The following is a 14,338-nucleotide window of genomic DNA, read 5'->3' as shown; positions in this document are numbered from 1 at the left end:
CAATGAAAAAGTATGTATGAAATTTAGTGAATATTGGAACCTTTGTTTTCTGTTGTTTAAATAGTAGTGTTTAGCACCAATATTTATATATGCTTTCAGTTTTGTGTGCACTTTGCATGTAAACAACTGATTCATGACCTAATCCAACAACGAAGCAAGTATCCATATAATCAGTAGCTGTTTAGATAGGTTACTCAAACACTAACATCAATCACTACATTAATAAGATTTTCTTTATTTACCTGTGTGTGTTTTTTATTACATTTTTGTATCATACTAAAATCATAGTGACCACAGTAAATCCATGAAACACTAATGACTAAATAGTACAAAATAGTACTAGTTAAACGATAGAAAACAATGGAATTTGCATGAAATTGTGCTATTTAGTATTACTAAAGTTTTACGGATTTACTGTGGTCACTCTACTATAAGAAAGGATTTAGTACTAGTAATTCCAAATTTAAGATTTCAGCTGCCTGGAAACTTGAAAACATAGTGTATTATATTACTTCCTATACAAGAACTTTTTACAATACTAACTATTGATTAAAGGAAAATTTTGATTTCCCCACCCTCCCCTCCCCATTGTAATCATGGATGTTTTCTTTACCTACATTGCACCCATCTTGGAATATATGTTAGTATGTTAGTGATGGATTACAGTAAGATATGGGTATAATGATATTTTAATAGGGGTCAAGAGCAGGAGGAATAGCCTATGGGGAAAAGGGGGGTGGGGTGGTAAGTGGCTGTATGCAGGCTAAGGAGAGAGAGATTGTTCATGATGTCACTGGGTACTAGAAATCTACTATATAATATCCATACAACACTTCTAGAGGAGGAGCGTGTCATGCCTTTTGAGTGTGTCCCTACAACACCACTGCCCTTTAAGATGGTTGTTGAAGTTGAACGGTAGCCATTGGTTGAATAACCAGAGATGCTCTGCATAGGTTACACATCCAGTGACCTAAAACATACATCAATAAATACATAAATAATTGTTGGTCAGTGCTTTTTAAGATATGAAAGCCTCTTTTGGTAACTAAAAGGTTGATCAGTTAGAAATTCAGTTTATAAACAGGTAGTATATAACTGAGCCAGCAAAACGGCCAGCTTGACAAATGCTGAGGCATTAATATATATATTCTCCCACACAGTTGTTTTTAGTGTCGTCACACGACTAACAGGGGCTGCGTAGGAGTAGACTAACATATAGAAAGAGAGAAAAAGAAAGAAAAACAACAGATGGACAAAATGTTAGAAGACAGGTATAGTATTTTCTGTACCTTCTGGGGGTTTGGACATTGGTGGTTTTAAGCAATACATATGGTACCCTCTATCACAGTCATCACAGAACAACAGCTGATCCTGAGGAAGAAATCGAAACATGAAATAAGGATCTTGAAGAATGAAAAAAAAGCTATATATATGTAGCATACAAAGTGCTGGCCATGAAACATTAAAAGTACCATCTGACCAAGCAACTATAGATGTATTCACATCTCCCTACACAGGGAAATTCTGCTGCCACCAGAAAGCAACCAGTCTTCCAGAGACCCCATGCGGATGAAAATAAAGCCACCCACAGACCATTCCACCTTGGAAATTCCAATACTCCTCTGTGAGTAAAATACGACACATCTCCAAGATGTTGTCTATTTCATCCCCTCAAACAGTCCCACAATGCATTTCAATCTCAACTTGACCCAGTTTTCCCCCTCAAACTCTGAATGGCTAACACCTACTTTCCATTTCTAGAGGCATGACAAATTTGTTCCAACATGGAATGGATGTTTTTGAGAATTTACTAATCATGCTTACATCATTGTCAGAAGTGCCACAAAGGCTACATGACTTGCACTCTATGCACTGCCAATGATATTTCTTGACATTTTCAGTTAGTCTTGCAGTAAACTGCAGACAGGATGGATGCCCTGTGTGGAAAACATAATTATAGTTAGAAAAGCATCTACAGTTCTAGCAAGATGTTTAAAAAACAAACATTTTTACAACCACTGCTCCCCGCACAGGGCTCTTCCGTGAGGTTCCCTCCACACGCACTACCACTACATTCTACATTTTACAACATACAACACTCAACTTGCACGTCGTTGATTTTTACAAAGGGAGAAAACTGGAGAACCCGGAGAAAACCCTCGTGGCACAGGAGAGAACAACACATCAAACAAACTCAACTCACATATAAACCAGTCTGAGCTGGGGCTTGAACCTGAACCATAGTGGTGAGAGGCTAGCGGCAAACCACTACGCCACCCATAATGTTTTGCCTTTCATCAACTAAATAATAAGTGCACTATTTTACTACTACTACCAGAATGCTTTATAAATGTTATTTCTTGTACAATTTTTAATTTTTGTAATGAGAATATTATTCTTCCCAGTAAACCAAGGCAGCCTTGATTTTTTATCCCTTTTGTAGTTACTGCTATGTTAAAGGACAACTGACCCTCCAAAATGACCCATTTTTAAGAGGAACTACATCATTTGAGAAGTCCAAAAATCCAGTTTTTAAAGGGGATAGAGCATCCATTTTTCTAAAACAATTTTTTGAAAACATCGCATATATCGCTCTGGTGGCCGCCATCTTGCGCTTTTATCGCGGGCTCAGAAAAATAGCGTAATGACGTCACAACGTCACAAGAGTTCAAGCTTCCAGTTGTTTGCCTGACTTCTTCCTCAGTTTCTTATACGTTTTACTCAATATTTTGCGAAAAAATACAACTTGGTCATCAAATTAAAGGCATGTCAGAATCTAATTCTTCTTCCGAAGGCTCGGACAGCTCGGGAGACGATTTCGCTCAAGAATTTTTCGGAATGGACGACGAATTTGGTTTACGGCCATATCAGTTTGAACCAGAAATAGAAATCTCCTCAGATGAAGAGTTCAGAGAAGGATCTGACAGTGACATTATTGAAGACGATGAACAAGAGAACAATCGACTTACAAATTCAGATTGGTAAGTCGTACTTCTGTCTTATCACAAAACTGAACTACATATCCATTTTATATAAAATCGTATCTTGCCACTCGTGTTCTTGCAATATGTTCTTTAGATATTGGTATGCATGAATCCAGTTTGCGACCAAAAGCAATACCAACTTTCACAATTTTAATTAAAAACATGTTTAAAAACATCGCTTGATAGTCAATAAGTCATATACTGCAGGATATAGATACAGGGATATAGTTGTGTCACAAGTTGTGTATGTATATTCTCACTTGGGACAATCGTTGATAATGTTCAAAGATACTAAGAATTGTTTTATTTCTGTTAAATAGGTGTACCTGTGGTAGCTGCCAAATTATGGATTCAATATCTGAATGCATTTGTTGCCAAGAAATCGAAAAAGTGGTTGCAACATGCCAGTCTGTTGTTGAAGATGGAGATGCTGATGAACCACCACCATGCATTACTCAACATCCTGGATTCTTACCTGTTTGTGCCAATAAGTATGTTCTTCGAACCGCATGGGCTCAGTACAAACAGCAGTACAGTAATGCGTATGAAGGCCCAGAGCACAAGCAGTACAGACACATTGCATATAGGCAACTAGCAAGATGGTGCTGGGGAGTTCTTGGAAAGGAAGTTCGGGTTGTTCTGCCCTCTTGTGCTGTCATGTGCATCAGAGCACACTTCCCTCCCCCTGGACTAGAGGAGGACTTTGAATTTGAAGGTTTTCACTATGCAGATGATTAGCTTGGCCTAAAGTTACATGGAGTTATTATATACATTTTATTTATTCCTTACTTCATTTCATATACACAGAGTGGATTTTTTTCTATCAGGATTTCTGAATTGATAAATTGAAAAGGAAAACATGGAAAGGCTGAGACCAAAATGTATAAGATTAGTCATGAATTTATTTTTAGATGAAGTACATATAGAAAGTTGTTTATATAAATGTTTTCTAGGTTTTGCATATTTTATTATTTAAAAACAACTACACCTAGACAAAATATCCAGCTGAATAGAGAACCTAGTGTACAAAGCACTAGTGGACAAAATCATGAGCTAACCAAGCAAATTTTGCAGTTATACTAGACATGGATAACCAATATTTCCTGGGCACCAATTTGTCTGAAAACAAGGCTAGTCAGTATTGTTTATAAAGAATTTGCCTTGAAGTAGCATGCTATAATGGATTCAAAAATTGTGCTAAATGAAAAAAATATTCTCTTGGTGATAGAATCCCACCCCATCTTAGAATCTCGGTACTGACTAGTCTCATTGTCAGACAAATTGGCACTAGGAAATCTTGGCATCCGGGCTTGTCAGCCATTTATGGCTCATATATTTTTTTTCCAGGCAAATAGGCCCTTTGCAGCTCAGTAATCATGTGCTGATTAATTCACTGAGAGCAAATGAATGAACATCTTGATTCCCATGAGTGAAAGCGAAAGTCACTATTCAGCTGGAATTTTTTCTATACTACATTCATACTGGGAGAGACCCCATATATAATGGAGCGTAGATAGTTAAAGAAAAGACCTCTTTTAAGATTTCATTTAAAAGTCAATCGTTTCCTAAGTGGTAATGATATTTTAATAAAATTTCCATCTGAACATCTAAAAACTGCAAACTTATCTACCACTTTAATCAGGTCCCCTTCACATTAATTACATATTTTGTTTATAGCAGTTTTACTTGGGTCTGTCATGTACCTTCCCATTTGTAGAAGCATTGTAATTATTACCAGTAATGAACACAACTGTTCAAAGATGAGGGGGATTGGGACGACAGGCTTACTTGACAGTTCTTTCAAAACAGCTATTCACTAGAGTACAATCACTAAAAGAGTGCCAATGATGCTTTGCATTATTTTCTACTAAATAGTGTTAATTAAAAATAGGAAATGGTTAGAATTAGCATCACTTAACACTACACATTTTAGTGTTTTTAGTCTCTACTACATTCCATTTAAATTAATTACCTAGAAAATCTTGACCGGTGTCGTTCAATCAATTCCTGTTTGTCTGGGGCAGGAACACTAGCAATGTTTCTTGGTAATTCAACCTCTTCAATTGGGTCAACCCCTGCAGCCTCCATGCCACCCTCACAAATTTCAAGTACTTTCAGTTGTAGCTCAGGGAGGAAAGCATAGCTTTTTCTTTGTAAGACTGGCTTAACAACCCAGCGCTTGTGCATCTTAGGGAAGCACTTGCGATAACGAGCTTCTCCACTCCTTGGGCCTTTTTGAACAATTGCTTGAATTCTAGCTGTATTGAAATTGTTGTCAATGGCAGCAAGTTGAGTACGAGCAACCATTCCCTTGTAAGAGAAGTGCTCTCTTTTTGAGCAATACTTCAGCATCATCGAATGATAAACTTCAAGCCCTCCTGTGTGACAAAAGTCGGTCAATCTTGCCAAGTCATTAAGTAACTTTGGTTGAAGGACAACCTCTTCTAGGGCCACATGAGCTGGTGACCCCGGCTTGATCCAGTGTGTGGTGCGCACTTGTCTGCGGGTTAGGGGAGGATGGGCACACTTTTTGAATACCTCTGCATCCTTCCAGGAATGCTTGTTCACGCAATGGTGAACAACAGATTTCCACTACTCTCTCAAAAGTTGTACATCCCCATTACATGTAGCAGCACACCACCAAAGATGGTTTGAAATGGATTGTATCCAGGGTGCCAGCTCTTGGTTTTTCTTCAATTTTGCTTTCTTGTTCAGCTTTTTTACAATTGACTTGGAAAGATGCCACATATCATACTGGTGTTTGATGTGGCTAAAATCTTTTGCCATAGTGCTGGTGATGGATGTGTGTCTGTCAGTTGTGATACATTTTATACTGACCGTGTCTTCTAAAGTGTTCAAACACCTTAGAAACCCCTCTTTCTCCATAGCATTGGAGCTGGTTACTTCAGAGACTTGAACAATGCTGAAGGTGGCAATTTTCCCTGTGCTTGTCTCCATCATAGTATATGTGCCATATTTAGCACTATGGCCAGGACTGTCACTTCGGCCATCACCATTGAGATTTACTATGTCCTTATTTGACAGCTCTTCAATTACAGCAGCCTCCTCTCTCTTCCAAGCATCATTAACAACAGGAAATAGGTAACGTTCCTGATGTCTGTAAAAGACCCTCTCACTCAGAAATTTTAGGCCAAGACAGGATGCAAAGTTTTGAAGTCTGGTAAAAGTATTACCAGTAAATAATATTGATGAGGAAATCAACAAGTTCCCAATAGCTAAGCGATTTAACATTGGCTGTGAGTACCATGTCAAAGCATGATGTTTCATACATATAGTTGTCACAATAAGTAGGCTGCCTTGACATACAAAGTTGACATCAGCGACAGGTGCTCCACAGCTTCTACAAAACTTGAATAACTGCTGCAAACAAGAGTTAAATACCAAATATTTAGGTTCTTTGATATGGTTTTCAAGAGTTTTATTGCAGTCTTTGTTTTCTGGCTCTAATTCACTGTCCGCTGTTGAAACTGTCTCTTGCGATGAAACAATGAAACCATGATCATCGTCACTTAGTGGGAGTCCCTCTTCCTCTGAAAACAAAGACTTTTCTGACTTTTGTGGAGACACTGTTGGCATTGACTTTACTGGTGAGGGGTGATAGCTAGTACTGTAGCTGTGGTCGTGGAAGCTCACACTGAGTATTTCATCTCTACTGATGTTTGGTGAAGGGGAGGGATTGTAAACTGTTGTTGTGTCGGCATCTTTATAGTATCCAGGCTCTGTCTGAGTTGATACAGTGGATGTTACAACATATCTACAACCAAGGCAACACTGAACACCAATCTCCTTACAAAGTGGTTCAGGAGAGAACTCTGGTGTTTCCATACTTGGTGGATCTTCACACGAGGGATTTATTGTGGCACATAGCTGCTCCACATTCTTTGAAAATACAAAAATAAACAATGTTTTCAACAATACTATAAACCATTCTTCGAGGCCTACTTTACCTTAAATAATACAAAATAAACATATTAACCAACAATGCTATAAATTATTCTTCCGTGGTCATTTATCCAAGCAAATTTGGAATATTACGGCAACATTGTTATGGTTTACGAATAGATATCAAATGTAAACTAAACACGTGCAAATAACCATTTTGAAAATTTCAAGTATCGATCAAATATTACTAGCTATACTTATGATTTTAAGCAACATTTCATCTATGAAAGCATAAATAGCTAATGATTGATGACTCGCTTCGGTATGCATTAATAAGTCTTTTTCATGAGTGATTATTTCGAAAAACAATGTAAACTATGTTATGTATAAATGACATGTTATCTCACCTCTTCGTTTTGTTTGCGTTTGAGCCGGTTCTCTGATGTAGCTCTTCTTTTAGCTGGCTTGCAAAAATTGAATACTGACGGAACAGCATCGCTCTTTAATCTCCTCTTCCTTTTTATCCCGGTTAACTGCTCCATCAGATCCACTTCAAAGCATGAATCCTCGAAGTGATCGCTGCAAACGTAGCAGTTCTTCAAAGGCGGCAGGTTCTCTCTCTTTATCCGCGCTATCCATGCCTTCTGAAGAGCTATTTTGTTAGGAATTTTGTGGTAGCTAACAGACTCAGTTTTGGAAGAATGGTTGGTGCATTCTGGCACACAACAATGGACCATCTGGATTAAGAAACTTACTCTAACTTAGACTATTAAAAGATCGACTAGCACTCGAAATATACAAACTCAACAAGTTTGGAATGCAAGCTTCACGTTGTGACGTCACGGCATTAATGCGGTAATTTATTGCGGGCTCAAATATGGCGCTCTTCTATTGCTATTTTTCGCGAATTGATTATTTCTTTTCGGCGACATAGAAGCTGTATCAGAGTTCAAAGTTGAATTTATGTGATCTATGTACGTTGTAGTTTTATATGAAAAACGGCAATTTTTGGGGTCAGTTGTCCTTTAACTGCAAGTGCATTTCAAATCGTCCACATGATGCCAATATTGTACCACATGGACAGGTTTTTTACACCATGTGATAAACATTTGACTGCACTTTGGTCACTGATATTCTCCCCTCTGGCTGCCAGATTATCCAATACAATTCTATAAATGTCCTACCTGATCTACCACAGTCAGCACATGACAGCAGTTCCTCTGATGCTCCTGTCTTCTTGTTGTGAAGTCTATCGCCCAAACAGAAGTCACAGTAACTATTAGGTGTGGCAGTATGCAGTCGTGGTCCATCCATCTTGCGTGCCACCTTTACTGCAGGTGAAGGGGGATTTGGTGACTCCACCGCAATCATGCTTGAAGCTGGAGTTGTCGGCATGGAGGGGTGAGATTCCTCTTGCGAGGGGTTGTTATCAAGATCATGGTTATAATGGGTGTAGTGATACTTGAGGCCTGGGCCATTCTTGTAACGTCTTCCACATACTGGAAAAATATAATGAGTGCATGAATTTAAAAATAAATAGTGAGTGAAAGAGTGTATTGTGTGACTGTTTAGGGGACAAAATGGATGCCATCTTCAAGGGCAGATCCAGCCAAAATTTTAGGGGAGGGACTAATTGAGTTTATGGGGGGGGCTAATTGAGTTTCTTCCGTCAACACAACAGAAAACAATAAAAAAAAGCATCTAATCCTTCAGTTTTGTTTTGTTTTGTTTTTCTGCTGAAGGGGGGCTTGCCCCCCTTTGCACCCCCCTGGATCCGCCCTTGATCTTGGAAGTATGTCTGCTGAAAAAGCCTCATAAAGCACTGCAATACTCAAATCTATTTTTCCCTCAACTTCCAAATGGCTAATATTTAATACTCAATACAATGCAAGAAGAAAACTAGAACACGAGACTCAAGCTCCTGCAACATACTTTCACAAACATAAGGTTTCTTGCGATCATCTGGGTTCATTCTGGCCAGTTCTTCCTTGGTTATATTTCTGACAGTCAAGGATCCTGAACTAGACATCATTGCAGCACGCTAACAAAAGTAACATGTGAATATAAAGGTATGAATGATTTATTAAATAAATGAATGAGGGAATTGAAAAATGAATGAATGGGTAAATGAATTAAAGAAATAAATAAATGAATAAAGGATTGAACAAATTTAGGAATGAATGAGCAAATAAATACATAAGAGAAAGAGCAAATGATTGAATGAATGAATGAATGAATGCTTCTTGTAAAGCTTACTGGAAAATGTTTAATGGCAGAGGCACCAACAGCTACTCCCTTTTTTCTTCCTGGTCTTCCAGGTTTTTTTCTCTTGTATGCTTCATATTCTTCGTCATCAGAAACCACAGTTGACTCTTCAATGTCTTCTTCCAGATCACTAGAATCTAATGGCACAACTTCTTGCTCTATTACATCATCTTTAACGACATCTTGGGCAGAACTTTCTGGGACTTCACTTGTCTGTTCACTGTCTGGCTCACCTGGGCAAGAACTACCCTCTACTGGAAGGTAACAGCATTATTGTAGCAAAAGAAAGTTAGATTGAAAAAAAAGTGGAAAAATAGGAATTTTTATTCTATTTTATTTTTCAAATTTTTAAATTAAACAATCATTCCCCTCAGTGAATATGGTGAATATTTAATAATCAATATTCACCGATAATCACTTCGCGTTTCGCGAAAATAAACTTGTTTCGCATTCGATGCATACCGCTGTTTTTGAAGACCACAGACTCAATAGCATAGGCTTAGCCTCATTTATAAGTCAGCTATTCACAGATACCATAAAAAGTCCGTGGGATTTCAAAACATTGGTATTGTTCAACTTGCACATTCTTTACATTACAGTTGACTTTTGCAAATGATTTGCTCTTAAACGAGGCTAAACCCACCTTCATTTTCAACATGGCTGCCCTCTTCTTCATCATTCTCGGGATGGTAGATTCGTTTTCTCTTCCTCCAGCGTTTCTCTGGGTATGTATAAATATACTGAGGTGTCTTGGGCTCTCTCCTCATGAATCTACTAAGCCACAAACTACAGTTATTCATGGCTATTCCAGTCTGGGCGTCCAGAAAGGGAGCTCGCATCTTGCGCTCGAAACAAAGACGTGCATTGAAAGCAGAGACGTTGTCTAAAGCATCTTGATAAATTTCCCTGAAGAGATAAATGTAAAGAGAATTAATAATTCTTAGTTTATTTCTGAGTGTTTCTTGATGGAAAGAAGGCTAAATAATACCTACTTTGGTTGTTTAGATTCTCGTACTGCCACTCCACGAGCCGCCATCTTGAATAAAAGCCACAGGCAGCCCAACCCAAAGTAAACCGTCTGAGTAGCTTTTGGAGGAAAATATGTGAACTAGGCAGAATAAGGCCATCGAAAAAAGGCTCAATGGGTTAGATTTTCACCTTTTTATCTTGGCTATTCAACCCAAGGTAAGTTTGTTTTTCTTAGTTTTATCCAAATTAGTTCATATTATGAGAATGTTACAGCATGGGCTACCTGTAAAGCACATGAAGTACCAGTGCTTTAATCGGGACGAGGGAAGGAAAGACTCGGCTCGAGAAGTACTTTTGGTGTCAGAAGCGGGACACAGTAAGCAGTTTTTTTTTTTAATTACGCGATCAAGAGAACTACCAAAAATTCTCTCTGGTATTTAGTGTTTCTTTCACAGTCTATTCTCAGTGTTTTTGTAGACTCTCTCCGTTTTTCTGGCTAGCTCTTCCCATTTCCCGAGAAAATTTTAAGGTCGTCACCCAGACAGGTGTGATCCTTAGAGCAAAAGTCGTGCAAAAATTAAATTCATTTTCCTCATACTGGTATAATCTTTAATTATATCAGACTAGTGCTGACCTGATTAAAGATAAAGTACCATGGTGAGATCACTTCTTGCATCTCGTTGACAAGCTGTCTTCCCTTGCCTTCTACTGTGTCCATTTGATTGACTCTAACCCTTCACTAATATATTCCTTTTCGCCTTGGGCGATGGCAACGTTTATTGAATTAGATGTTTGCACTTTAGATATAATCTAAACCAGTTAAAAACCCTTCACTTATATATCACACTTTACTTAATTAAAAGTTATGTAGGCAATTGAATAGTTCTAAAGCAACATAGTATAGGAAATCTATGACAGAATTATTAGACATATCATCACTAGACAAGCTGTCCGATCACGTACCTCATTTTAATTTTCCCGCCGGTGCATTGGGCAGGCCAGTCCCGGTTTTAACTCTCACTTAAACTCGAAAGTCTATTGTCCCCGAGTCTAACTCAAAATAAAGATAAGTGAGTTGAGTACGTAAACCTATGCCGAATGGAATGCCATTTGCGATCTTAAGGAGATTTAAAAGTACCCAAATCATCAGCTAGCGGCGAACGAGCTTGGAGTACGTTGCACCCATGCAGGGTGTATCCAATACTCCGTTTTACAGTTCCGTTCAGTGACCACGAATAATACTCTCAAGCTGAGGTTGGAGTTACGTTACCGGGCATGATAAAAAGTATAGTTTTTCTATGTGCGGAAACTCCAGTCTCGACTTGGAACTATTATTTGTGGTCACTGAACGGGACTGTAAAATGGAGTATTTCATACGTGAGTAAATTCCCAGAAGTATCCTTTTACAGGTCCAGTAATCGGTCGTCAGTATCTTTTGTCTTGAGACATCATAACCTATCGATTTTATGTTATACCTGGATCGTTTTTACGCTTCATGTCTGATGATCAGTCATGGACGCACTATTTCTGGTAGTCACACCTCATTGAACCAAGCTGGTACCCGCGACTGAGTGACTGCTCTTTCTTATTAAGTTTAATCAACCTGCTGCTGCCGACTTAATCGCTTTTACTTATGAAATTGCTTACAAATCAACAACCCTGGTCAAATACACAGACATCAAGAGGAGACTTCTCAAAAAACTAAAGGTGATTATTTAAAAAAACCTTTTTGAAGACGAAATTAGCTGAGGAGGTATGATCTGAGACGTCTAATTTAAAAGAAATTAAAGACGCCAGAGAGCTTGGTTGTCGATAGATAAAATACAACGGTAAGATAATAAATATTTTTCATTTTAAAACTGTTATTATTTTTCGAAAAGAAGAGAACAGTATGTAAAATGTGTAAGATGAATTTATTCTTGAAGCAAAATATTTCACCAGTTCATTGCTTCTTGTATTCGAAGCTCCTCCTCACGATTCGTTGACAACTTGATTTTGTTCGCGCTCTGCGGCTTTGAGGTTTTGGGTCGTCGGTCTGAAGTAAATTTTTTGTTTGACTGCCGCTTTGTACTACTTGATCAACACGTGTCTGGTGGCTGGACTGAGTAAATCAACAGACTATGAAAAGACTTTAAATAAGTGTTTTTGTTTTTAACCAGTAGCTAGTCTCAAGACAGACGACGAAATTATAAAAATCCCTTTCTTTGAGACGCAATTCTACTAACGAAGTTGACCGTGAGGAGAGGTAACTGATAGAGAATTAATGACAGCATCAAATTGTTTTTTTATTTCCAGGCAATTAGACAATGAAATTACACGACTAAACGGTTTTTTACAGTTTACTTCTTCACTGACGCTTTCCGCCCCTTGATAACGTAGTAGATCACCATGCCGCTGTTGGCCATGTTCGTGGCACGGGCCATGATGATTCTCGCAGTCATTGGAAGCTTTTCCATGTATTTCTACGTGACCGTTCTGCGATTTTCCCCTCTACTGGGTCGACCTCGGGTTGTCTATCTACGACCACCTACTTTTCAATGGGACAGAGCTGATCATAGGAATGTTATAATAGTCACTGACTCACCTAATGATCCCAACATCATTGGAGATCTGTTCAACCAACACCCAAAAGTCTTCTACGTTGAACAGCCTCTTTATCCATTTGAGATGTTCAAGAATCTAAACTACACGCGCAAAAGCGAATATAATGGTCAAGTCAGAGCATTCCTGGACAACTTATTTCACTGTAGATTAAATGGATATAGGGATTACCTGACGTTTCTGTCGCATCCAAGGCTTTCGTCGCCTCGTTTTCGATTGTCAAGCAAAGCCCTATCCTCTCCTCCCTTGTGTAGAAAAGAGGTGAGCACTTACACAAACGAGAGTGATTTCTTGAAGGACTGTCCGTTGCTGAACGCCAAGTGGGTTTCTATCGTTTGCGCAAGAAAAATGCATATTGTTTTATCATTATATGCCAAGAGAGCTCCTGGAGGGGTACTCGCGGGATTGCTCCCTCTAATGACGTCGCAGTCTATGGCTACCAGGGTTTTACACTTTGTGCGGGATCCTCGAGCAGTTGTCTGGGAAATGGTCTCCAAAGACAGGCACTCGGAGAAAAACTCACACCAACTCACCACGCTCGAGAATAAAATCATGAAGCGCTGTGTCCAGTTGAACACGGATTCTGATTTCCTTCGATCACTACCTAGCGATCTGGCACAACAATACCAGATTATAAGATACGAAGATGTTGGTAGAAATCTCGTTAAAACAGCAGACATTGCCTTCAAATTTGCTGGCATTGATAGAACCGCAGAGGTGAATGAGTATGTTAAACGTCAAAAACCTGGTATTAATAATGATGATGATAGCAGTTGGAGACTTGCGATGGACATGAGAGTTGTAGCTATGATAGACCAGCACTGCGCACATGTTATAGAAAAACTCGGTTACAAACCGGTTTTAAACAAGCGTACTTTAAGAAACTTGAACTATTCTCTTTTAGATAACAATATAAATGTTGTATAAAACAGCAAACGTTAGAAACGAAGGGTTATCAGTATTTAAACCCAAAGTAAACGAAACTTATTGGTTTTAGTCCAATACTGAATTTCCAGGTGCAAATCTTTCATCTTCATTATATTGTAATTCATCTGCGCCGTCTCCTACATGCGGTTCACTTCATCCCAAAGCATCCAGTGCTGTCCTTTTAGTCAGTGTCGGATTCAAAAATCGAATACTCTAAAACGATTACAATTCGGTTGAAAAAATTAAAAACTGCGCCACGGAGTGACGCCGTTTGTATTGAATGTCGAGGAATACGGTGAACAGAAACGAGTGGGGGTTAGGAACTTTAAAAATGTGCGCGGGGAAAAAAAGAAAGAATACATTTGCCTAACATGCAGCAACTTGTTATTTATTTGCAAGCCAATACTCTCATTTCGAGTGCGCCTTGGCTCAATATTAGCCTCGATTGTGTACAAATGTGTTCTATGTCACAATACTTTAGTTGAATAGCTGAATATTTTAACACACAACCGATACTAAGGCTGAGCAAAGAGAACTCGAAACTGGAGCATTCTGCTAAAATGCAGCAACTCGTCTAGAAAAACCTATTGACTTCGAGTCAACATGGCCGCCACGATTCAGCACTCGGATGCGCAAATATAAGAATTATCTTGATATATCAAAAGAAAAAAGATCAAGACAATTTCAAC

General features: G+C 38.6%; 4 protein-coding genes across 6 annotated transcripts; 2 read left to right on the top strand and 2 right to left on the bottom strand.

Moving 5' to 3' along the window:
- Nucleotides 1-342: 342 nt before the first annotated feature.
- Nucleotides 343-10,227, bottom strand: LOC116295017 (zinc finger protein ubi-d4 B). 3 transcript variants are annotated; one of them, XM_031702715.2, is made up of 8 exons: nt 10,145-10,227; nt 9,796-10,058; nt 9,144-9,406; nt 8,820-8,928; nt 8,072-8,386; nt 1,825-1,937; nt 1,290-1,371; nt 343-970 (listed from the first exon to the last, which is right to left on the bottom strand). In XM_031702715.2, the coding sequence occupies exons 1-8, from the start codon at nt 10,186-10,188 to the stop codon at nt 891-893; spliced, it is 1,269 nt and encodes a 422-aa protein (XP_031558575.1). In that variant the 5' UTR covers nt 10,189-10,227; the 3' UTR covers nt 343-890. The 3 variants fall into 3 exon arrangements, 2 of the variants coding, with proteins under 2 accessions (XP_031558575.1, XP_031558576.1); XM_031702716.2 differs by having other exon boundaries at nt 9,144-9,403; XR_004196973.2 differs by lacking the exon at nt 343-970 and adding an exon at nt 2,204-2,301 and having other exon boundaries at nt 1,353-1,371.
- On the top strand, nt 2,491-4,968 carry LOC148905073 (uncharacterized). The gene is made up of 2 exons (XM_089024309.1): nt 2,491-2,981; nt 3,305-4,968. Exons 1-2 carry the CDS (start codon nt 2,767-2,769, stop codon nt 3,720-3,722), a joined length of 633 nt encoding a protein of 210 aa, XP_088880435.1. The 5' UTR covers nt 2,491-2,766; the 3' UTR covers nt 3,723-4,968.
- On the bottom strand, nt 3,867-8,013 carry LOC148905072 (uncharacterized). The gene is made up of 2 exons (XM_089024282.1): nt 7,295-8,013; nt 3,867-6,884 (listed from the first exon to the last, which is right to left on the bottom strand). Exons 1-2 carry the CDS (start codon nt 7,622-7,624, stop codon nt 5,577-5,579), a joined length of 1,638 nt encoding a protein of 545 aa, XP_088880408.1. The 5' UTR covers nt 7,625-8,013; the 3' UTR covers nt 3,867-5,576.
- On the top strand, nt 10,210-14,335 carry LOC116295018 (carbohydrate sulfotransferase 1). The gene is made up of 2 exons (XM_089024292.1): nt 10,210-10,337; nt 12,417-14,335. Exon 2 carries the CDS (start codon nt 12,510-12,512, stop codon nt 13,647-13,649), a length of 1,140 nt encoding a protein of 379 aa, XP_088880418.1. The 5' UTR covers nt 10,210-10,337; nt 12,417-12,509; the 3' UTR covers nt 13,650-14,335.
- The last annotated feature ends 3 nt before the right edge of the window (nt 14,336-14,338 follow it).

Source organism: Actinia tenebrosa, unplaced genomic scaffold, assembly GCF_029948245.1.
Source record: "Actinia tenebrosa isolate PJP-AT-01 unplaced genomic scaffold, QUT_ActTen_1.0 PGA_scaffold8__29_contigs__length_14323225, whole genome shotgun sequence".
NCBI lineage: Eukaryota > Metazoa > Cnidaria > Anthozoa > Actiniaria > Actiniidae > Actinia > Actinia tenebrosa.
Note: the sequence above shows the minus strand (reverse complement) of the source record. Positions and strands in the feature narration are given on the sequence as shown.

Coding starts and splice junctions, on each gene's coding strand:
- LOC116295018 (XM_089024292.1), top strand. CDS start 12,510: ATGCCGCTGTTGGCCATGTTCGTGGCACGGGCCATGATGATTCTCGCA.
- LOC116295017 (XM_031702715.2), bottom strand. CDS start 10,188: ATGGCGGCTCGTGGAGTGGCAGTACGAGAATCTAAACAACCAAA. Junction 10,059..10,144: donor CGAGAATCTAAACAACCAAA/GTAGGTATTATT, acceptor TTATCTCTTCAG/GGAAATTTATCAAGATGCTT. Junction 8,387..8,819: donor GAAACCTTATGTTTGTGAAA/GTATGTTGCAGG, acceptor ATATTTTTCCAG/TATGTGGAAGACGTTACAAG.
- LOC148905072 (XM_089024282.1), bottom strand. CDS start 7,624: ATGGTCCATTGTTGTGTGCCAGAATGCACCAACCATTCTTCCAAAACT. Junction 6,885..7,294: donor AACGCAAACAAAACGAAGAG/GTGAGATAACAT, acceptor GTATTTTCAAAG/AATGTGGAGCAGCTATGTGC.
- LOC148905073 (XM_089024309.1), top strand. CDS start 2,767: ATGTCAGAATCTAATTCTTCTTCCGAAGGCTCGGACAGCTCGGGAGAC. Junction 2,982..3,304: donor CGACTTACAAATTCAGATTG/GTAAGTCGTACT, acceptor TCTGTTAAATAG/GTGTACCTGTGGTAGCTGCC.